The 25,360-nt window shown below is 42.4% G+C and overlaps 1 protein-coding gene across 7 annotated transcripts in view; it reads right to left on the bottom strand.

Annotated features, from left to right (window-relative positions):
* RFX3 (regulatory factor X3) overlaps positions 1–25,360 on the bottom strand; it is a 325,131-nt gene that overhangs the window by 45,391 nt on the left and 254,380 nt on the right. For all 7 annotated transcript variants that reach the window (XM_060237388.1, XM_060237389.1, XM_060237390.1 and 4 more), the window contains 3 exons: positions 19,973–20,154; positions 12,660–12,779; positions 6,635–6,756 (listed from right to left, as the gene is read on the bottom strand). In XM_060237388.1, coding sequence (XP_060093371.1) covers positions 6,635–6,756; positions 12,660–12,779; positions 19,973–20,154 — 424 coding nt within the window. The remainder of the gene's footprint in view (positions 1–6,634; positions 6,757–12,659; positions 12,780–19,972; positions 20,155–25,360) is intronic.

Genomic DNA, 25,360 nt, shown 5'->3' with positions numbered 1-25,360 from the left:
TGTGGAATGGAACAGTGAGTAGGGTCATTTGGTGTTGTTGATGTGGATGGAATGTCCGGACGAACCATAATTGTAGAGGGCGCATGTGGAGTCTCGCAAAGCAGAGGATAGAGGTTGTGGCCGCCATGAGACCCAACATATGTTGGAAGATGAAGGCTGTTTGAGTACGGTGCATAATGATGGTAGTGGCCAGAGATTGGATGTGGTGTATTCTGTCTGCCAGGAGGTAGGCCTTGTGCGATAGTGTTGATAGGTGCGCCCCTATGAACTGAATGTCCTGTGTAGGGGTCAGGTTGGATTTTGTTAGGTTGACCTGAAGACTTAGTGAAGATAGGAGAGACAGAATGGTAGAGATGTCCTCTTGGAGTTGCTCTTTGGATTGAGCCACAACTAGCCAATCGTCCATGTAGGGGTATATGGAAATTTTTTGCTGGCGGAGGGTCGCTGCTACCACCGCCATGCATTTTGTGAAGACTCTTGGTGCTGTCGACAAACTGAAGGGGAGAGAACGGAACTGATAGTGTTAGTCCCCAATGGCAAATCTGAGGAATCTTCTGTGGTGATGGTTGATGGTGAGATGGAAGTAGGCGTCTTGAAGGTCTATCGAAGCCATCCAGGCCTGCTCTGGAATCAGTGGTAGGATAGACTGCAGAGTGATCATGTGGAATTTCTTGTATAGAATGTGTTGATTGAGTTTGCGAAGATCTAGTATAGGACATTGCCCCCCATCTCTCTTTGGAACCAGGAAGTATTGAGAATAGAACCCTGTGCGATGGAACTGCAGTGGAACTGGTTCTATGGCCACCTTGTCCAGCAAGGTGGTGATCTCTTCCTGGAAAGGGAGGGAAGAGGGAGTATTTATGAATCCATGAAGCCTTGGGGGCGAATCGAACTCTATGGTGTAACCCCTGTGAATGATTGCCAGGACCCATGAATCCGATGTTATGGATTCCCGCATGGGGTAAAATGGACATAGTCTGGTGCTGTCTGTGGGATGTTGTGATAGGCTGAGAGGCGGTATTAGAGAGTCAAAGAGACTGTTTTGAAGCCGGGGCCGTCTATTTTGTGGTTTGTGGACAGGCCCTTTGATGGAAGGGTTGTTTAGCTGGAGGAGCCTTGCGCTTCCAGAAATCAGCTTGTCGAGGTGAATGGGGACGTTTGTAATAAGATGGTTTCCAAACTCTCTGTCAGTTGGGTTGAGACTGTTGTTGATTGACTCCCAACCTTCTAGCCCTTTTCCTACTGTCATCGACAGTGGTCAGAATATCATCCGTTGCGGCATTGAAGAGGCCTTGATCGTCAAAGGGCAGGTCTTCAATTTTGAATTTGATGTCTGGTTGCAATGAAGAGGAGCGGAGCCAGGCATGACGGCGTAAGGCGATAGATGTGGCCATGGTTCTAGATGAACAAGCAACTGCATGGCGCACCGAATTGATTTCTTGTTTGCTCTCTCGGGAGAGCTCCTGCAGGATATGTGATGCCTGCTTCTGTGCTGGGTCAGGTAGAGAAGGGATCTTAGTGGTAAGTTGGGATGTCAAATTAAAGGTGCAGGCCAAAAATATGCTAAATAATTATGAATTTTGGAAGTAGCAGTAGAGAGGGAGTAAATTTTTCTCCCTAATGTGTCCAACTTCTTTCCTTCCTTTTCAGGTGGAACCAGATGACGTGTTTGTTTGGACTTGGATGACGAATGTACAATCATGGAGTTGGGCGCTGGGTGATTAAATAAAAATTTAGAATCTGGGGCATGAATTTTATACAGGGCCTCAATCCTTTTGGATGTAGGTGGAACCGAAGTGGGCTTGTCCCAAGCCTCCTTTAAGCCCTCCAGATGGACAGGGAGCATAGGAAGGAAAGAGCCTACCGGCAGGTCTGCATGGACTAAGTCATGGACTACGTCTGACACTCTAGGTAGCTTTATATTAAGGGTATTAGCCATGTTCGTAAGTAGGTCCAAGTAGGCCTTGGATCCTTCTGACGGTGAGAGGTTGGCCGGCTTGGTAATATTGGAGACTGGCGAAGGTGGTGCGGAAGCAGTTGATTTTGAAGAGTCCAAATGTTCAGCTTCAGATTCTTCAGGAGCATCAGTGGGAACCGTATATGTGGGCATGGTAGGAATTGATATGGACTTAGTCGGCATGGTAGGTTGGTTAGGCTGTTGCTTCGATGAGACTGAACAAGCTGATGTAGACCTGGCTGGTGATAGAGATTTTGACACTAAACTATATAATGCCGTGGTCAGTGGTATGGACTTTCTTGAAAACGAGTATATGAAACGTCCTCACGGTACCGAGGTCGATAGGTGTCTTTGTGGTATCGAGGCTCCAGATAGGTAAGTTGATAAGCCACATCACGGTACCGAGGCTGGTATGGTTCCTCACGGTACCTATGTCAATGTGTTTCCGAAGAAGGTGATCTATAGTATTGTTGATATCTACGAGGGGATGGTGACCTGGAGTGTGATGGGATGTAAAAGTAGTAACGATCCCTACGGTGACGTGGGGATCGCTCAGTAAAAACTTGAGTGGACAGCTCCCTAGGTGTCAAGGGCTCTCGTCGGAGTGGATATACTGGAGAGACTGTCGGCTCCTTGGAAGTGCAATGCATAGAAACTTCTCGAAAGGAGTGTGCTCCAGGTAGGTTAGCTCACTGACTTCGAGGGTGCGAGGATTCTAGGGATTTGTTGTCTAGAATGTTTTCTGGTAGGGATTCATGAACCGATGGAGATCTAGATCAGATATGGACGACCTCTTGTATGGCATCGATGGGAGTCGAGAGCTCTGGTGGAAGAATTGATGCCGTCGGCATCGAGGTCGAAGTGGGTGCAGTTGGGTGCGGTGCTGAAGTCATGGCAGAGGGCCTGGAATCCGAAGACTGACAATCCTTCTTCAGCTTCGATCTCGAGGGTGTTGAATCTGAGAAGTTTTTAAAAGTTGATTCTATACAGTATTTCTTTCTGGAATTGTCAGACTTCTTAGAGTGTTTTCCAGACTTATGCTTACTGGGAGCCTATGCCATGGAAGCTGCCGGCCGAGCCACGTCCCTTTGTAAAGTTAGGGAGGATGGCGAAGTTTGGGATCCCGAAGCATGGGACATTACAGGCTGTAGCGATGACTAAAAGATCGCTTTTAAGTCTGGCTGCACGATTTTTTCTAGCCTGTTTCCCAAACTGGCTGCAATGGAAGCAGGTATCGATTCTGTGGGTCTCCCCCAGACAGAATAGGCATAAAGAATGTCCGTCTGTCAATGGAATTTTGGCCCCACACTGGGTACACTTCTTAAACATAGTTTTGGAATCTTTCCATCCGCCCGGGAGGGGTGGGGGAAATAGGAAAGAAGATAAAGTTCTTTTTTTTTTTTTACGATACCAGTGAAGATGAAGATGAAAAATTGGAAAGGGATGAAGAAAAACAGTGAAGATTGCAGAGAAGTAAGGAGACGCAGCGAGGTAGGTGTATCCCAAACGGCAGTAAAGAAGAAACTGGGTGGGTGGAGCACCTTCCTCTCGCTCCAGGCCCGTGCAGTGGATGCCTCCTCCCCAGACCAAGAGGGAATGCCCACCAAAATTAACGCCTAAGATTGCTTTGAATTCTCCGAGGTCAGGTTCGATCCGGGCGGATAACCCATGTGTGGGACTGCACAGAGACCATGATGACGATCTTTTGTCTACAAGGCTTCTATTTGTTAGCTCTGCCTCTTGTGGCATATGATATATAACTTTCAAATTATGCAAGTATTTTGAACAAATGAGCAAAGACTGATGTAAATTGCTCAAGCCAAGTAGAGCTGTTTCACACCACCGCATGAGATGTTCATTTGCCATTTAATAGTTAGCACAATTAAAATTAATTTGAGTATCTCAGCTAAAGTATACAAACCAGCATGCATTTTTCATAGCAATTTTTGTCTCAAATACTCCTCCACTTTAGCAGGAGCACATACAACAATTTACATCTTTGCTGTAATAGAACAGAGCATGGCACTTCCATGTAGTCAACAGGAACTCCAGAGATCAGTGATTATTTATGTTGACATCTATTGTTCTATACTGTATTCCCAGGAAAATACTGCCTATGGATAAAGTAGCAGTCCACTGAATTAAGTAAGGCCAGCCACCTGAGGGACAGTCAAATTATATCTCTGTTTCATAAAGACCACTGGGAAGATCATTGCCCACACTCAGGAAAGACTTTCATCTAGCTAGTGTCACATTTCAGTCAATGCATGTTTTTGTGTTAGGTACTGCACCCACTGATGGACTGCATAGTTTTCCAAAATACCCATTATCTGTTGATCTGTTCACTCTTTACTCTGCACTTCTGCATTTTGATTTTAAGACTATAAACTACCTATTTTTTTTACTCAAAATAGTATATGTGACTGTGTCACTACTATGGGTCTATGGCTGGTCCAGTTACAAAAAACAAGTTGAGAATCTAGTGCTATGGAGAAATTCTAAGAGCAAATGGCATTCTATTCAGTGTTGTGAGACTCCTCCCTCACTGGTGCTGCACCCTGACCCTCAGAAGTTGTGCTGCTTTCACTCTCCCTGGGGTCTTCCCTAGGCCTCAGAATAAGAAAAGGAGGAAAGGCTGCATTACCCAAGTCCACCTTCTCTTTCCTGGGATGTTACCCTTGTCTGGGCAATACAATGCTCCCTATCTCCTCCTTGGCCTGGTTGTGAAGCCACTTTATGCTTCTTTCCTGCCCCACCAATCAGTCCCACCCTTATGGCCTGAGCCAAATCTAGGCCAAAGATTGGAGCACCACTTCCCACAGTCTTCTGTTCCAGCCTTGCAGGCCCTCCTTTCCTTTTACTGCCCAGTTCCCTGCCTGGCTCTTCCCAGGTTCTTGAATGGCTAGGCCCCTCCCATGCCATCACAGCTGGGCCTGATAGCCTCTGATGCTCACTCCTCACAAGTGTTGTCTTTGTTGTCCCAGCTCCAGGAGATGATGTCCACCACCAACACCCAAAGATCTGTGGCCCTGGACGGAGCTGATGAGCCCATGTCCCATTGCTGATGCTACCTTCTGTCCTGGAAGTTCTGGTTGACAGTGGCTGCTTGGGGTACAGGGGAGGTGGATACTCAACTTTGCTGAGGCACCTCAGCCAAGGATGGGCTAACCTGGACAAATGTTCAATTCGGAATTGTCCACCAACTGAGCACAGAGGTTAGGCAATGTTCTTCTTCAGTGCTGGAGTAGTTCATTTCAAATAACACTGAATTAGATAAACTATATAGATACCATTTGATTCCAGAACTGAACAAATCTTATCAATTCTATGCACAAGACTTGAGCAGACAGTCATTTGAGAATACAACATTAATATTTTTTACTAATGCACAAGAGCAAAGGGTAAGAGGGAATCAATTTATAATATTAGAATAGAAAGAAACTGGGATTACATACTTGCCTCCTTCAAAGCTTTTACTGAGCACAGCCTTATACTGAAGCTTACATTTAGTCAGACAACTGATTCATCAAGATCATTGTTGTTAGTGTCTACTTTGAATGACAGAAGATTTCCAGGATATAACAACGCAAAGAAAAGTCTTTCTCAACACTAGGCTTCCCAACCCTCCCGCCCTGGCGGGGGACCCCAGGATTTCCACCCTCTTCCCCTGCTCCCCCAAAAAACGGAAGCGGGAGGAGGGGGGAAACGGTGCCGGGGAGCATGGTGAGCTGCCCCATCCCCGAGCGGGCGAGGCCGCCGCGCCACCTCCCCGCCCACCGCAGCTGCTCCTCTGAGATGGGCCCAGGCTGAGCCCATCTCGGAGGAGCAGCCAAGAGGCGGCAGCAGCGCAGGGGAGGGCGAGGCAGGCCAGGAGCATGGTGAGCCGCGAATCCGGGCCCTTCTAGGACCTGGACTCGTGGTTTGCCACGCCCCCGGCCCGCCTCCACCCCCCTCTCCGATTCCACCCCAGAGGCGGGGCGAGGCCGCTGCCGCCTCTTCTCCGCTCGCTGTGGCTGCTCCTCCGAGATGGGCTCAGGCTGAGCCCATCTCGGAGGAGCAGCCATGGCGAGCGGAGAAGAGGCGGCAGCGGTGCAGCGGCCTCGCCCGCTCCAAGACGGGGCGGCTGGCCACGCTCCCCGGCGCCGTTTTCCCCCTCCCCCCTAGCTCCACCCCAGTGTCTCCTGGCTCCACCCCCAAAGTCCCCAGATATTTCTGGGGTTGGACTTGGGAACCGTACTCAACACCTACTACATGAGATCTTTTAACTGGCGATGCCTGGGATAGAACCTAGGACCTTCTGCTTTTCCTTTGCACATCTTTCACTAATACTTTATGTTGACAAGTTGAGCGGATCAGCTCTGGGAATTTACATGTTGCTGAAAAAGGTACTTGGTCTTCTGAATATCAAATTACTATATATGTGGATTGATGGGACCAACCTGACTGTCCTTTTTCAACCATTAGGAGAAGCTTCAACAAAACTTAGTCCCTTTGTTAGAAAAAATTATTTGCATAAAGGTACATACATTCCAATTGCTACAAACCATTTACTCTGGAACAACTCTGGAACGGACCTATTCAACACGATGGACCTATTAAATAATAACTTTGCTGTGTATAAAGTCTACAGTGGTTAATTTTTCTTAGGACAGTTGTATAATACACTTAAAGACATACCCAAAAACTGTTGATGATGCTGACTTTGAGCAATTACAGTTTGTTCAACAGATGCACCTGTCTGCTGTCCACTTGCTGTGAAACCATCTGTGACCCCATCCACTTTCTGCATAGGCTTGTACCTGAAATACATTACACACAATATTGGACAATATTTATTTCAGTTTAACTGATGTACAGTACAATGTCCCATTTACTTTTTACTCAATTTCTTTGGTAATCAACAATGATCTTAGACATAAAACTCTATTTGGAAAAGACTGGGAAGGAGGGGGGCACTGATCTTAGTCTACACAGCTACAGTAAAAACAACACAATTTTAACTAACTTCCAAAAACTCATGCCTCATTTTTGGGGGTGAGAGTAAACAACCCAGTTATCTATGACATGCACTCTATGACATTCAATGATAACGCTATTAGCATTTTACTGAATGTATAAAACAGATGAAAGCTATTTAATTTGATTTATGGCTCAACCTGTCGTAATCCAATCCACAGATCCAAGATTATTAAATGAATAATCATTTAATTATACTTATCACTAGGCCAAGCACTGGTAAATTAAACAATTAATACAGACATAGAAAAAGCAGCATTTTCACAAACAGCTCAAACTTTAAGTAATTCCAACCACGCTTCCACATTGTAAAAGGTACCATGGATTCTTCAACAGTTAGGTGTATAAACTCCAATTCCTATGTTTTGTGTTTATGTAAAATTCATGTTTTTTTGGGATACCATACAAACACCCTCTTACAGTATTTTAAATCAAATTTACCAATGAGAAAATTGGATTCCATAAGGCAGTTTTGAGAATTTGGAAAAATGTTTATTTTACATGCAACCTATGCAAATTGTAACAACTGTGATTCAACGATACAGCTTTTTCTGGTTAATTCAATTGTAATTTTCAGCTCTTTCATTTGTCTTTTGATGTACATGTGACAATGAAGAGATAAAAGTGGTCTTTATCTACCTATTGCATCAAAATGATGCAGTTAAGGCAACATTTATTTCATGATATACACAAATATATATGTGGGCAGCACATCTCTACAAGTTACAGGTTGGCCACGTCACTCATAGTCAGAGCCTTCAGAAATGCAACACTCAAGTATTTAATCATTTGAACGTTATAGCTATTAAGAGCTTGTGGATTTTTTAAAAAATGCTTCCATTCCAGTATTTCAATAGTTAATAGAGAGAAGGGAATATTTCAGTTACCGTTCTCACCACCCACTGTCTGTACCATTTTTTCTGTTCAGTATAAATTGCAAAACATACTTAATCCTAAAAGCTACATCTGGGAAAAATCACTATACAATACAGTGTATTTTCTGTGCAGGTAACAAGGAACATTAGAAGAACAAGGAACATTAGAAATGATGCTTTACTTCATTCTTATAAATATTTCTTTGTCAATAAAAGTACTGAAACTGAATCGTAAAAATATTTTAGGTAAATAAACTTTTAAAAAATGATGCTGCGCCAAATAAAAATTTGATAATTTAAGTAGTACTGAATTACTCTAAATTCTTGGCAGCTTCTCAGACTCCACAATCCCAGTGTTAATGTTAATATCATCAGGCTATCTATTCGAAATACACCTTACTATTACAGTAATTCTGCCATGCGGTCTTTAGATTTATGTAACTCAAACCATGAACTTGAAAATATCAACTCTAACTCTACAGCTACTGGCAATGTTTTAAAAAAGTTAGAATCTGAGGAACCAATTTACAGCGTACAACCAAAGTTAATCTCATAATGATCAGAATCAAGAATTTTACGGTGTGATCTTATGAAGAGTGTAACTCTGTTTAGGATTGCATTGTTTACAAAGTAACTTTTAATACAACCAAAGTGAATTGTTAAATGTGAACTTTTCTGTTATCTCTTTTTTCTGTTCACATCAAGGATAACATAACAAAGGTTATTTAGTGCACATTTATTCACTGCTTTTGCACTAGAAACATAGTGGAAGAGCACAGATATCTGGAACAGGATTTATATGAATTATCACTTTTTGTGATTAGCAAAGGTTGTGCTAGCTGTTAGAAAATGGCAACTCTCCTAGAACTGCATTCCTGCAAATGTTGCAAGCTGTCCTAGGTACTCTGCACAAAAATCTTTCAGAAAGACAGTAATACTTGCATTTGAAAAGTAAATGGATGTATTCCATTTTAGATTAGTTTCTTCAAAAAGGCAAGCTGTTTGCAAGGTCTTGCTCAGCTCACTGAGGAAACCAATCCAAATTGGCACGTCAAGACACAGCCCTGATCCCTGGACCGAGGAAGTTAAGAAAAAAAAATGGCATTTTTCAGGTTTGGTTATACTGAATCACCCCAAAAATCTGAATTTTCCAATATTTTCCTATAATGGAAAATAGATCCGAGGGTACCTGGGGCTCGGTGTGTGCTTTACAGCATAGCTGGTGGTGCCTGTCCTCTAACCACCCCCAAGTTTCAAAAAGATTGGACTAGGAGGTCCAATTCTATGGGCACCAGAAGGTGCCTCCATACTCAATTGTAAAGGAACACAAGGTGTCTGGGACTTGGCTGGGGCTTTTGAAAGGTGTGGGGGGAAAAGGGCATGTAAAGGCATGCAAGGCATGAAGGAAAAAAGGCATGTAAAGGGATGTGGTCCCTTTAAATGCCTCCTCCAAGCTTCACCATAAATCCAAAGTTATGAGTTTTCATGGAAGCCTTCTGGGTAAACTTGCTACTTCAGAAAGGCATGGAACTCACTGTTTGCAAAAGGCATGGAAGGGCGGGGGGCGAAGCATATAAAGGCTTTAAATACCATTTCCCCCTCCATGTCTTGCAAAAGTCCCAGCCAAGCTGCAAAGAGCCATCAGTGCCACACTGTTCCTGCTTGGGCTGGTTCGTGATATAGCTGACCAGAATTAACAAACCCCCCCCCCCCAATTGGGGCTCCCCACCCCCGACTCAGCAATATTGAAAGCTGAATCTGTATTCGGTTTAAGTAATACCAGAAAAATACCTCATTGGTATTCATTCAGTTCAATTTATACCAAATGCACATTCCTATCTGTGGGCATATTCTGAGAAATCAGGCAGGGTTTATCCACACATACACATGATGATTTAGGCTCTAAATCAGTGAATATATAGGGCAGAACCTTCAGGTATTGTTTTTCCATAACAAGCACAGTGGAGCTTGGAAATTTATGATTTACTCCTTAACAAAACTAAACAAAACAACAACTATACAGGGGATCTGATGCTCAAACTTTTCAAAACTGAGGTTGTTGATTGGTCTGGGGCTAATAAGTTTGAAGAGCTCATTCTCAACAATGCTAAGTAATGTTTTCAAGTTCTGCTGGTTTTGAATAAATTGGCAAAAACAAAGGAAGCAGAATAAAGCTAAAATGTCACAATCAATTGTGGCATGTGACCACATTCCATACCACAATCATCCAACTGCACTAATCTCTAGTAATAGTTAATTGTAGGCCATAAAATAATTATGCAAATTATAAACTTGTTTCTGAATTGTATCATTTTTGATTGCAGGCAGAGTCTAACTTTGTTTAATGCTCCTCCATACCAAACAGCCCTTGCAGAAAACTTCCACACAGTAAATTTAATGTTAGGGAGCAAAATTTTAACGCATGCTAGTTTTCTAAGTGTATTTTTAGTGTTGTTATGGAAGAGCATTCAACAATGTGATCCCTCATCTGCAAACTGAAATTATACAGTCTTGAAACAGGCTTATCACCTCACTGGCTACTTATGAGAACTAGTCCACAGTACAATATTTATTTACCTATTTATTACCTACTGTTTATATGAAAGGTTTTACTAAATAATAATAATAATAATAATAATAATAATAATAATAATAATAATAATAATAATAATAATAATAATAATAAATTTTATTTATATCCCGCCCTCCCCGCCTAGGCAGGCTCAGGGCGGCTAACAACAGTTCAATAAAATTATACAATATAAGGTAAATTAAAACAACAATTAAATTATACAGTAGTTTAAAAACAACAATCTAAAACCAGTTCCAGTTGTCTGGGTCGTTCCATAATTTAGACGGCGGTGATCTCCTTGATGTTATTCTGTATATTTATATTATGGCAGGGGTCACTAGATAAAATCGTTGGTGGATTAAACAGCCCTCCTATCAATGGTCTACAAAGGCCTGCTTGAAAAGAGTGGTCTTACAGGCCCTGCGGAATTGGTCCAAATTCCGCAGGGCCCGTACCTCCTCCGGGAGTTGATTCCAAAGGCACGGGGCTATAACAGAGAAGGCCCGTGCCCGGGTACTCTGTAATTTTGCCTCCTTTGGCAGTTACAGAAACTGTAAAGAAATCATGGCATAATAAAAAGCAGTCAGACTTTAATTCAGAGTAGAGTACAGTACTAGAATAAATCCTTCAATATAAGCATTAATGCTTGCCTAATATAATGCACACATATGCCATGCACACACATAAAGTATGAAATAAAACAACAAATAGAAAAAAAAGTTGAAGGACATTTTCAGAAGGCATTCATAGTGTCATCCAAGCAGTTACACCCTTCTAAACTCATTGACTTTAATGGGATTAGAAGAGAGTAAATCTTCTTAAAACGGCACTGTCAAACTCCTTCAGCATTGTGATACAACAGTACAAATCACATAGGATGGAAAGAAATTAGAAGTGTTGCTAGGTAGCAGGTAGATATTGCTAGGTTTCCATATATTCTGTATCACTTAAATGTCTACCACTTAAGACACTACTATTTAGGGCCAACTATGAGTGTAGAAGAAGTTGACTCTTTGTGCAAAAGCTTTTCAGATGGCCATCATGTAGATATAAACAAACAACAAAAAGCAGCAGTCCAAAAGAGGAACAATCAGACCAGACCAATGAAATGCAACAAAACAAAATTTAATAATTGCTGCTGTGCAACACAAATGTAGTGATATCCAATAAAATCTTATTCTGTTAAATCTGTAGTACATCCTTCCTCAAAGGCCATATAGAGGAGGAGGAGCAGATTAGATTTATGCCCCACCTTTCACTCAGAGTCTCATAGCAGCTTACAATTTCCTTTTCCTTCCTCTCCTCACAAAAGACACCATGTGAAGTAGGTGGGGCTGACAGAGCTCTTTTGAGAGCTGCTCTTGAGAGAACAGCTCTTTTATGAACTGTGACTGACACAAGGTCACTCAGCAGGTGTATCTGGAGGAGTGGGGAATCAAATCCAGTTCTCCCAGATTAGAGTCCATGGTCTTAACCACATCAAACTGGCTGTCCACTTCCTTAGATACATATGCATGTACATGAGGCAAACATGGCCACAGGGCTGGGACGTGCTTAGTCTGTCAGGACCAGTGTCCTGAAAGCATGACCCCGATGCCACTGACTCCTCTCCCATCCAGGAAGTGGGGCAGGAAGAAGTCAGCAGCAGCGGGGTCAAGCTTTCAGGACGTTGGTCCTGACAGACTATGCAGCGCGGTTTTACCCACGATTGAGTGATCGTCCGGGGGTGGGGGGCTTTAGATAGAACGCGGCACTAGAGCCGGTTCCGGCATTAAAATTGACATGGGGTGGGAAAGGGTCCAAAGGAAGGGAGGAGGAGGAACGACGGGGAGGGGGTGAGGCATGGCAGGGGGGGGGAGGTGAAGGAAAGGGAATGGAGGGGTGGGTGGCAGCAGCGGTGGTGGTGGGAGGTGGTAGCAGCCAGTGGGCAGGGGAGGCAGGCAAACTGGCTGCTTGCCTGGAGCACTGGGAGGGGGATGGGGAGCCCAATTTTTCACCCCCACCCTCCCAACACCCTAGGCAATTCCCTAGTTTTCCTATTGAGTAAGCCAGTCCTGGCTACATGGCATTATTTCTGTTCAGATGAAGACATCTGAATCACACAGATATCTATGTAAACATCCAATTGGCCATGTTAGATGACCATTTGTAAATCGGCAGTTAGTTCCTAGATTAAGTAGTAGGATGCTGAAAACAGATGCTAAAGGATAAGTGGTATGTTAGTTTGACAATACTCTACCTTTGTTTTTGCTGCATGGGCTGCTGTCTCATAGCCATATATTGCATGTCTTCTTGTAGACGATTAAGAGGAGAGTCTGGCTTGACACGAATCCCATAGTAATGATATTTGGAGTTCCCCCTTCGGGAAAGAGCAAATATTTAAAACTTACATAACTTGAAAGTTATTGTGTCCTTCTGGCTTGTTCTTAAAATCTTGTAGATTTCTCATTAATCCTACCTCCTGCTATTTCATACTGCGTGGACTAAATATAGACAGGCATAGCCATCTTAGCCCCAAAGCAAAAGAACAGATCATGTGACATTTTCATCACACTAACTTTTGTTGCTGTGAGAGTAAGCAAATCTTCCGGCAGAAGGGAAATCCAGCTGAATCCCAGATATTTGAATATTGCAATTGTTTACAAATAAAAATGTTTTATAATCATTTCACATACTGGCTTGTTCACTTTTTTTTTTTTTTGCATTCAAACAGATGATGTCTTATGAAGCAGGGGACTGTCAATTATTGTAAAGATTAAGAAACCTAATGATTCAAATGATGTTCCTAGTCTGCTTAATTTCCATTAAAGTCAGTGGAATTTAAGTAGCCTAACTGTGTGCAGAAGTGCCACCAATATGTCTAGTCATTCTGTGGTTGGAAAAGCAGAACAAATCAAAGTTCTTATGCCTTTATTTATTGGATTTTTGACCACCCTTCCTGGAAACATGGCTTAGGGCAGTTTACAATTATATAAAACTAGCAAAGAACAATTAAAACCAAGATAGCAAACAATAAAAAAAACAGGTTGCTTACCCGTAACTGATGATCTTCGAGTGGTCATCTGTGCATTCACATCCTTGGGATAAAGCACCTGCGCTGATCCCCAATCAGTATCTAGAAAGCCAGGGATTTTTTGCTTCTGGTGTCCAGTGAACATGCACAGAAGCCCTAGTACGCATGCTCCCTGGGCCAGAGCAAGGATCCCACCAGTTCCTTCTGAATGCTGAAAGCTCCCAATAAGGGGAGTCCGGCAGTAGTGGGGAAGGAGGGTGGATGGTATGAATGCACAGATGACCACTTGAAGATCATCAGTTAAGGTAAGCAACCTGTTCTTCATGGTCTCTGTGCATCATACCCTTGGGAGACTAACAAGCTAAGCATACCTGGAGGCAGGCGCTGATGGTCAACCAGATGAAACAGCTTGCAACACCGACCTCCCCAACTGGGTCCTCTGCTGTCTACATACATCTAAAGCATAATGCTTCATGAAAGCATGTGGCGAGGACCATGTGGCCATTTCACAGATATCATGCAAGGAGTCACCCTTGAAGAAGGCCGTAGATGTTGCCATGGCCCGGGTAGAATGGACTCTGATTGGTCCCGGTAGGGGTCTCTTCGTCAAAAGGTAACAAAGCTTGTTCGTCTCAGTGAGCCATCTTAAAAGTCTCTGAAAGGAAATCTTTTGTCCCAGTTTAGGTGCAGCATAGGATATAAACATGTTAGGGTCCTTCCGATAATTCCTTGTACAGCTCAAAAAGAAGAGTATTGCTCGTTTAACATCCAAGAAGTGCAAATGCCGTTCATTCTGAGGCAGGTGTAGGATAGAAAGTGGGGAGCAAAACCTCCGATTTGAGGTGAAATTCAGACACTACTTTAGGAAGGAAAGAAATATCCGATGCCAGAGAAACTCCGTTCTCATGAAACATTAAATAAGGGAAATTGTGTCTCATGGCCATGAGTTCCCCCACCCGCCTGGCTGACGTAATGGCAACTAAAAACACTGTCTTCCATGACAAGAGTTGCAAAGAACAAGTTGTCATTGGCTCAAAAGAACGTTTGGTCAGCTTATCAAGCATCAGCAGCAGATCCCACATAGGAGGAGTTGTCCTGGAAGGTGGATAGTCTCCACAGTCCCTTCAGAAACCTCTTCGTGTGAGGGTGAGAGAAAACCGAGTGCCCTCTACCTGATCATGGAAGGCTGAAACAGGCGCTAAATAAACTCTGAGAAATTAAACAGAAAGTCCCGTAACAGTAACTCAAACACTACAGGTAGGCCTGCAGAATAAGCCATTGAAACTACAGACACTGTAAACTTTTAAAACCTATTCTATTTCCTCTCATAGTAAGTCCTGGTAGACAGTTTTCTACTATTCAGAAAAACCTGTAGAACCCTCTCAGAGAAAACTAATGGTCTATGACCCACAACGTCAACTTGAGGTGAGGTATGCGTGACTCTCAAACACACTGAAGGCTAGATACTCCCTCCACAGGTCGATGGCCTAGGCACACAGCTTGCGAGACACTGTCCCACCCTGTTGATTGACGTAGTACAAGGCTGTGGTATTGTCTGTCATCACTGCCACTGCCCGGCCTGTCAGTAAAGGCTGGAATGATTGTAGTGCAAAGTGGATTGCAAGCAACTCCAGCAAATTGATGTGATGATGAGTCAGAGACTGGGGCCATGGACCTCCCACACAAAGGGAGTCGAGATGCACTCCCCACCCCCATAGGGAAGCATCCGTTGCAATTGTCACTGTAGTCCTTGGGGGATGGAAAGGTGCCCCTTGACAAATGTTGTCCAGCAACCTCCATCGGTTCAACTCTTGGAGAACGGTAGGAGGAAATTTGAACCTTTTCTGTGGAGGATCTAGTCTATGTCTGAAGTTCTGCAGAAACCACAGTTGGAGAGGTCTCATATTCAGCTTTGCGAAGAGCAGAACGTTGATGGTAGCTGCCATAAGCCCCAACAGGTGTTGAATTTGTCGAGTTGTGCCCCATCCACTGGTCTGCAGTAGCTGAACCAGCTGGATGATGTCCTCCGCTTGTTGCTTGGGAAAAAAGGTACAGTGCAGATCTGTGACCAGGAGAGCCCTATGAACTGAACTTGATGTGTTGGGAGCAAATGAGACTTTTTTCTGTTGACTTGTAGACCCAGATCTTCAAGAGTCTGAAGAGTGATGGATATATTCTTCAACAAGTTCTCCCTGGAGTCCGCAACAAGGAGCCAGTCATCTATTTATGGAAAGAGGACGACACTCTGGAGTCGAAGATGAGCCGCTATGACGACCATTACCTTCATGAATACTCGTGGTGCTGTGCATAACCCAAATGGAAGGGCTCTGTACTGAAAATGGGTTACACCACCTGCAAATCTGAGGAATTGTCTGTGGAAGGGTGAATGCTGACATGAAAGTAGGCGTCCTTTAAATCGAGGGTCGGCAACCAGTCTCCTTTGTTGATGAGTGGGAGGATACACTGTAGAATAGACAAGCGAAATTTTTGATACAAGATGAGCTTGTTCAGATTCTGAAGGTCCATGATTGGCTGCAGACCCCCTGTCCCTCTTGGGGACTTTGAAATACTTGGAGTAAAATCTGAGGCCCCAAAGAAGGAGGAGTATGGATTCTATGGCTCGTTTGTCCAGAAGACTGCGAACTTCCTACAGAAGGGTGGCAGAGGGTGGAGTGATGACAAAGACTGACCGTGTCAGGATCTGCTTGCACTCTATCTTGTACCCCTCCTCTATAATAGAGAAGACCCACCTGTCCGTGGTAATGTTCCTCCAGGCAGGCAAGTATGGGAGGAGACAGGTGGGTTCCAAGGTACTGGTGAGGAAAATATTGCCCACAGGGGAGTGAAAGGCTCTGTTTGGAAGGATGAATCCCTTTAGACTTCCCTGAAGAAGAGGCTGTTGTGGAAAACTTAGGCTTGCCATACTGAGATCTGTTGTCTGTTTGTAAGGAACGGGACATTCAGGGTTGGTCATTTTGCTGCTTCTGGTAAGGACATTTAGACCGAGGCTTGTTCCAAGGCCAAGTTTTGCTGGATCTAGTAGATGCTGAGACACCAAGATTACGCAATGTCTTGATGCTCTTGTCCATTTCTTATAGGACGCTATCTGTGGTAGCACTAAAAAGAAATTCCCCTTCAAAGGGCAAGTCTTCCACATAAGATCTGGTGTCCTGCTGTAAGGCTGTAGACCTCAACCAGGAGTGATGCCTCAAGGAAGTGACAGAGGTGAGTGTCTTCGCCGAGACGTCCACCATGTGTTTGGATGCTGATAGCCATTGCTTTGCCAACGCCATGCCTTCTCTCTGAAGTTTTTTGGCTTCTAACCGGTTGTCTCCTTGAAGAGTGCGTAGGAGGGGAATAAGCTTTTCCCAGTGGGAATACTGATAACGTGCCATGCAAGCTGAATAGTTTGCTATCTTAATGCCTAGCGCTCCAGCAGAGTAGAAGTGCCTACCAGCATTCTTTCCCTCTTTGTCAAGCAGGGAGAAATGAGTCTTTCAAGCCTTCGAGGACAAAGAGACAACCACAGAGTTTGGTCTAGGATGCATGAAAAGAAATTCTGCCCCTGGCTCTTGAACCGGATACATACGGTCCAGTCTTCTAGATGAAATTGGCATGGAAGCAGGCTTCACCCACGTCTCCTTAACTGCCTGCAGGATGACCTTAGTAACAGGTAAGGCTACTGATGTTCAAGTACCCCTTTGCATAATATGAAAGACAGTGTCATCTATCACCGGTTGAGGCTGAACCACTTTAAGGGAGAGGGTGTGTGCCATACGCTTTACCAGATCCCCGTAAGATTTAAGGTCCTTGGAGGGGGAAATGGGTAGATCATGAGCTATGTGAGGGTCAGGAGAGGGTTTGGCTGGAGCTTGGTCGCCTAAGTCCTCTGCTCCAGTCTCTGGATCCGATGAAGATGATGCTTCCCCAACATCTGCCCATTCTAGCAGCCTAGGAGGTGATGGTGGGTCTGAAGGATGTGTTGTTGCCAATGATCTTCTCTCTTGAGGATCTCAAAATCTATTGTTGCGTCGATCCAGCATCTGAGACTGATGCTGATGGAGTCTGTTGAGCTGGAGAATGGTGAGAGAGTTGCAACTTGTAAGAAACTTCAGAGCCCTGATCCCAATCCGGAAACTCCTGGGGAGCATACCACGGACACGCAGGAGGGTATGAATAAGCCCCATGGGGTAAGGCCACTGGCGGTGTTCCCAAATTGGGGAGGGAGGTGGCCAGCAGAGAGGGAAACAGAACTCGGGGTCCCTATCCACTCACTGACCTTGCTGGGACTTGTCTGGTACCGAAGGCTCCATCGGTGTTGATGTATCAAGGTCTGACACCGAACCAATCTCACTCTGTCTGCGGGAACCAGACCTAGAAGAGGACGTCTGCTGGGTCAGATCGATCTCCTGCTCCGAGCTCGACAGTCGGAGGGGCTGAGAATCAAACTTTCCCGATATCGAGGGGATTCTATGTCGGTCCGGGGACACCAAGATTTTTCATGGTGGAATTATTTGGGTTACCACGGGGTCCATCATCAACATAGATCTCACTGGCGAGGACGTGCAAAGAGTTACATCTTGCTGCCGGTGCTTTTCCTTAGACTGGTGCTTCTTTTGTTTATGCTCATCCCAATTTTTCTTTGCTGGGGTGGATGAGTCTATAAGACCTGCTGACCGCTTAGTGGCCTGATCTAGGTTGCCAAGCTTCGACCCCGAAGTCTTGGTCGATGGAGTGGTCGGGGTTGCGGAATCTGCCTTCGGTGCTGCTCAGTTTTTCGTTTGCTTGGAAAATTTTGAGCAATGAGGGCAGGAGTTGACCCGATGGCTTTCGCCAAGACACAAAAGGCAGTGAATGCCCGTCTGGGGGGGGGCAATCTTACTGCCACACTGCAAACACCTCTTGAAAAAACTCCAGCGTTTTTCCATAGAGTGCAATGGCAGGAAAATGCGATAAGGCGCCGCCACCCAGGAGGGCAAAGGGATGAAATGCGAACTCAACAGTCCTCTTTTCTTTTTAGGAAGACCAACCAGCAAAAGAATGACGAAGTGAACGAAGGAAGACTAAAATGGGCAAGGGTAAGTACCGACCGGAGCTGTGACGAATGGGTTCATTCAATGTGGCGGTCAAAAAGGAATTGGCGGAATCCTCGCTCTGGCCCAGGGAGTATGTGTACTGGGGCTTCTGAGCATGCTCACTGGATGCCAGAAGCAAAAAATCCCAGGCTTTCTAGATACCGATCGGTGATTGCCGCAGGCACTTTATCCCAAGGGTGTGAAGCACAGAGACCACAAAGAAGATCATTAGATTCTAGAAAAACAAGACATCATCCAAATTCTGATGGTGCCAGTACCTGAATGGGGGTTGTGAAAAAAAGTGGAAGTGGGAGTGCCAAGATGGAACCATTGATGCCCTCAACTAAATGTCTGGAGGAACATCTCTGCCTTGTAAACCCTGCAGAACTGTAATAAGTCCTGCAGGGCCTAAATGGAACTTAGCAGAGAGTTCCACCAGGTTGAGGCCAAAGCCCTGGCTCTGGTAGGACAGCCAGATGTCTCTTGGGTTGGGGACCACCAGCAAATGTTGATCTTGCAAATGTGTAAGGGTCTTCTAGAGGCATACCAGGAAAGGCGGTCCTGGAGAAACATCGGTTCAAGGGTCTTAAATATCAATAACAAGATCCTGAACCAGATCCGGTACTCCACTATTGCATTCACAGCAGCTGGAGTTTCCAGGTCAGCTTCAAGTATGAGCCCACACAGTTGTATAGATTTCCTTTTATGACATTATCAAAAGGCAGGTGGTAATGCTTGGCACATAATTTGCCACAAGTAATAAAAAAGATCAATTCCACAGTTATTATGCCAAGTCATTTATTCTCCAAATGCTGTTTGATTCCCCGCCCCCTCCCCCATGCAGTGATGTTTTAGAACCATTATTGCGTACATAAAACATGTTGAAGCAATGCACAAACTCTCTTGTAGTCTAAAATTTGTTATCTGGACTGTCCATGTTCACTGCATAAGATGTACCTGCAAACCTCACACCTTTCTTTCAAAGAGAGTTTGTGTTCTGAGCAAACTCTAATAACTAGGTTAGTTGAAAGTCAAAAGAAGGGGATATTCTAGGAAATATTTTTCATATATTTATGTAACATTTACTCCGTTTGTTAGATCTTAAATTTTTGCAGCACAGTCCTAAACAGAGTCCCATTTTATAAGCCCACTGACTTCAACAAATTTTGAAAATCATAACTCTGCTCATGATTGTAATTTCACACTGTATATATTCACTAACTCACAGAGTCCCATTTTTTATTATCTTTTTAAAAGCCTTAGCTAAATTGATAGAAAATTGATAACTTGCCAATATTTTATAGATGGAAAATAGAGAACATAGTGCTTAGCATTCATTTTTATATACTGTCCCCGTAGTTTATTTAGAAAGTAATGTTTTAAAAGGTTTAATCTTTACCGGAGTTCAATGTCTTGCAAGAACTCTCTCACTTATAGCTCTAACCTCTGTTTCTTTACACTAACCTGGTTCCCAATCTCCTGGTCCTTAGGCCCATGAAAATTGACCTTATTAGTTTTCCAAAAGAGGCAGCATTGACTGGGTCCAGTTTATGCTCTTGACAATGTCTCAAGTAATGGTTGTAGAGGGTGCTTCTGGGCAGACTCACTCCTTCTGCTGTTTCATAGTTGTCTAAAAGCCACTGGAGCTATTTCAGATAGGGGGGAAAGAAAAAAAAAATGAACAAGACACACCTTTACACACAAATACCAAGATAGGCCTTCAAGTTAGCTGATCAACTTTTTCTACCCAATTAATTCTCCAGAGAAAATATTACCAGTGCAGGGAAATAGCAAAACTCATAACGCTTGTAACAACAAACAATATCTATTTTTGAGATAATGTTAATTTCATGTCTATTGATATATAGTGTAGTGTAATGTTTTAGGTCCTGAATAAATTTCAACTATATTGAAAATGCACACAAAAATGAATTCTTATGAAAATATTGTCCTTGTTTCTGTAAAAGCTCATAGTGGAGAGTTTAATATTATTTATTGAACAACATTTATATTCTCCTATAAAACAGTGAGAAATTATGGATTAAATCTACTCCTATTCACAGATATAAAGGTCTGCGGGGGCATTCTTTTTTTTGGAGGGGGGAAGACGTCTTCCATCCCTTGTAACCAGCACTTTAAAAAAAAAGTCCAATGGGGAAAAATAGAAAAATTGGGGGAGCACATGGGGGGGGGGAGTCCAATGAAATATTTTTGAGTTAAATGCTAATTAAGAAAATGTTTGTGACATGCCAAACGTTTTATCCACAGCATTACATAATGATAATTCCTATCTATACTGTAGAAATATGCAGCATATTTTTCAAGTATAAGTTTATTTTTTAAATGTGAATAATTGTCAAAACGATTAATATGCTATAAAGTGCTTGATGATAAATTATTAGTTGTGTTTTCAGTGTTATAGATGAATAATAACCAAATATACTAGTAGCCCCATCTTTCTTTTAATTGCTATAGTGGTAACTTGATATCCATCTGTTCTGATTATGACTATATGAGACTTTCCCTCAAATATATTATCATCTTTTGTTTACTACAAAAATTGTGTTTTCTTGTTTCAACTGTTATTTTTCCCTACCTCTCCGATGGCAAAGATAGTATGGGGTATTGCATTTTGCAGCTCTCTCCAGTTTTTCTTGGAGATTTGCATTTTGTAAGGCATTTATACCTTTACATTTCATAAATAAGCCGATTTATATTGAATAAGGATACATTCTATGTTATTAAACAGTAAAATAAATTTTAGTTCGATGAGAAAGTGAGTACTGCATATATTTTTTTATTTACCCCAAATTTCTGTCACCCCGTCCCCCCCAATCCCTTGAGAAATAAGCATTTCCCTCCCATGGCTTCAAAATTTCTCAAAATTTTACATCTTTACGCTTAAACAGCATATTCAGTTCAATTGCAGTGATAAATAACTAGAACCCCAAAATATTTTTTAATTAATATGAGCATAAAATTTGCATGCAGGAACGAAAGCACGAATGAATGTGCTCCTGCTTAATTTCATTATTTATTGCGAGACCGCAAATGTGCCATTTCCTAATGAAAGATGTGCAACAACCAGTATTTGAGGTGAAGAAACAGTATGGATTACGTAATCAACATATCAATTTTCAGTAATGTTAAGGTGGATACTTTCTGTTATACAAATGGGCTTTCTTATTCAGATGCTTTGTTGATGTCTTGGTCTGGATTTTCTTGCTCTAGATTTTGACATAGCTTGGTTCTTTACTTATAAAATGTTGATAAACTCTGATCTAGCATGTCTCCCTTTCCTCATAGCAACCATGCCTATTGTGAGGAATTTGTTTGATTCTCACAGGGGGCTACTGGGAAAGGTGGAAAGATCTATGTCCAGTAGCACCTTCCAACAAAACTGAATGAATCAAGCAGCAATGAACCCAAAAGTAAACGGCAAGTTTTTATTATTTTTTATTAATTTTATCAATGTCAGCTTTCACAGACCGTTGTGTGAGGCAAAGCACCCCTGGTCTCCCCTCAAGGGTTAATGTGAACAGTAGTGGGCTGGGCTTATTTTGCAGGTGTTACTAATTTGCCTCTGGGCCTAAATGGCTCTTAGAATCTTCAAAGCCTAAGTATTTAGCTTTCATGAGAACCTGAGGTCTGTGTGATGGGGGTGGGAAGCAAGAGGTGATGAGGTAATTTTTTTAGCCATTTCTCCTAGAGACACGTGCTGAGTGGGGACCAAAATGATAATTAAGCCAAGGTCTTGAGGAAGATTAGCTTGGATTTTGATGGACTAGAGCAGGGGTATCAAACATGTGACCTGGATGCCGAATCAGCCTCCTATCGGGCAGCTATCATCTGCTTTCTTCTCCCTCTCTGCTTCCATCTGTATTTCAGCTTGCTTTGCCAGGATTGCTCAATTGCACAGGAGCAACAGAGCAAAGCCTCTATCTTTTCTACTGACTGAGGCTCCTCCCTTGGGGAGGACGGAGGGGAGGCAGAGCTTGCTTTGCCAGGTTCTCTCAATTACACAGCAGAGCTACTGAGCTGAGCCTCTCTTCCTTCTATTGGCTGAGGCTCCTTCTCCTCCAGGTAAGCTGGGGAAGGTGGGAGCTTCCTTCGCCCAATTCCCTAGATCCCATGGGAGAATACAAAGAAAGCACCTTTAGGACCGAGTACTAATGTTTTAAATATGTTTTATTTTAAGTTTTTTTAAAAAAATCTTTGGGTTTGTCTGTGTCCTTTATAAAGTTTATATCACTGCTACCTACTCTTAAATAGGTAAACACACAGCCAGGTCCAGCATGGCGTGGCCCAACAGGGTCTCATTTATGTCAGATTTGGCCCTCATAACAAATAAGTTTGACACTCCTGGACTAGAGGCCTAAACTATGACATGCAATTGCTGGTAATGTAGCAAGTGCCTGAGCTTTGGCCTTTGACTCTGGAATTTAAGGTTGGTGCTGTCCAACACAGATTCTGAAGAGCATTAGACAGCTGGGCTAGCTTTCTTATCTTCTCACTGTATGATCAAACAGTAATGATTAGAATGCAATAAACTATTTTTTTTTTTTTTAAATTAAGGTTACTTGTGTGCACCTGACCTGGGAACCCACAGGGTTCAACCTTAAACTCCTTGACAGTATGGAAATTCATGCTCAAGGCTACAGTATCCAGTAAAATTCAAACTTAAGGCACATAAGTACTTCAGTTTCAGAGATCACCAAGGTTTAGTCCAAAATGAATGATAATATGAAACAAACTTGTAGCATTTAATAAACACACAAAATAATTGAATAGCTACATGACAAATATGCCTATTTAATAGAATTAAAATGACTACATGATACATTTAGTGAACAAATGGTAATAAGCACTCTGTACAAGGCAGGTGAAGTTTACCATACAGTCAGACAGGTAAAGCACAGCAGTCACATCAACATTACAAAGTCTAAATAGACACAAAAAAGCACTACAGTTTCTGGAGAGGTCATCATGTTATTTTTAATTCTAGTATTTGTTACCAGAGCTAACTAAGAGAACTTCTGTAGTATAACAATGAAGAAATTGAGCTGTGAATCAGGAACGCCCCAGTACAGATCTTGCCTCTACCACCAACTTATTGCGTGATCCTGAACTAGCCTCAGTCCCCCATTTGCAATATGGGTCAAAACCAGGAAGAAGCTTGATCAGAGAGAGAGAACTGAATTCACACAAGCCCATATGGAAACAATGTTTGTTGGGAAGGAATACTATGGATTGATATACTAATATTAACCACATTTAAACTCTTCCTGACAGATTAATAAAGTGATTAGGGAGGTTCTTGATGGAGAAACAGGGTGGCTGTGTTGCTAAGTGCATCTTCTTTCTGTTACATCATTCTTTCAAGTTATCTTCCAATGCAGAGTTTGCTGATCTAGTTGTGCTGATCCATGCTATTGTAGACTCTAGATTAAACTACTGCAACACACTGTACATAGGGATAGGCAGAGACCTTAACTCAAGCCAAAGTCTGGGCTGGAGTTTCCCCTGAACACAAAGCTTCTCTGCTAGGTTCATGTGTTTGGCATGCCACTTCTGGGTGGCGTTTGGCCTTGCCTTTGGCATGTCCACATTATCTGTAACTGACGCAAGCACACTGCTGTCATGCTCATGTCACTTCCTGGTACACAGGTCTATGCTTGATGATGGCCCAGTCACTTCAAATTGTTCTAAAATATGGCAGTTGCTTCTCTCATATAACACTTCTGTATCAACATCTGCACGGGTTACCTATTTGCTTCAGAGCCCAAGTCAGCGTGCTGGTTTTTATTTTTAAAGCCCCGAATGCCTGGGATCATACTTTATTATGATATTATGACACAGGAACAATATACTCCTGTGTGTCAATTACATTTATCAGATCACCTCCTTTCTATACCCTCTTGCAAATCAGACTTGCTCTTGTTGGCTCAAGCAATATTTATTTATTTATTTTGGAAAATATATAAGGGATATAAAAAGAAAGAATGGCTATATAGCAATATACAAGGGATACATTATGGAATATATAAATCAAAATTTTTTTCCCCAAATCCCCTTCATTGTAATATTGAAGACATTTAAAGCATTTTGAATTCCATATTTCATAACTAATTTATTTTACAACTATATTATTAATTTCATCATTGCTACATATTCTGTGAAATATCCCATATTTTTTTCTAACTATTCCTATTTATTGCTTTTAATATACCAAACTTTATAGAAAAATGTATTGTATATCTCTCCATAAAGAATATATTTCAAAATAAAGAATTATATAATTGTATAATATATCTCTCAGTGAATAGGGGGTATTTTTGTCAAAAATGTTCCTTATGCTTTCATATTTAAAGCTTATTCTCATTCTGCTTCTACATTATAATTAATTTGTATACATTGCCGTAGTGGTGTTTCTCATTCTAAATTTTGAACTTTATCTTGTTCTGTTTGTCTCTTGCTTACATAATAGATATTCCATCTCTCCTCAAATTTCAAAATTTATCTGCTTCTAAGATAAACTGTTAATTTCACCATTATTGCATAATTGGCAGGTTTAGTTTCCCAGTCTTCTAAACCTGGATAGATGTCTGATTTCCATTTTGCTGTGCAGATGATTCTAGCAGTTGTTATGATATATTCAAATATCTCTTCCAAAAGTTGTGGTAATTTATTAGGTAGTATTCCTAATTAAAATATTATTAGCTTCCATAAGAAATTTGAATTGCAATAGATTCTGCATGCTTCCATGTATTTTCTTCCAATATCTTCTTGCTTTTTTACAAGTTCACCACATACAATAAAAAGTTCCATCTATACCTTGAAATTTCCAGCATT

This window comes from Heteronotia binoei, chromosome 4, assembly GCF_032191835.1.
Source record: "Heteronotia binoei isolate CCM8104 ecotype False Entrance Well chromosome 4, APGP_CSIRO_Hbin_v1, whole genome shotgun sequence".
Classification (NCBI taxonomy): Eukaryota; Metazoa; Chordata; class Lepidosauria; order Squamata; family Gekkonidae; genus Heteronotia; species Heteronotia binoei.
Note: the sequence above shows the minus strand (reverse complement) of the source record. Positions and strands in the feature narration are given on the sequence as shown.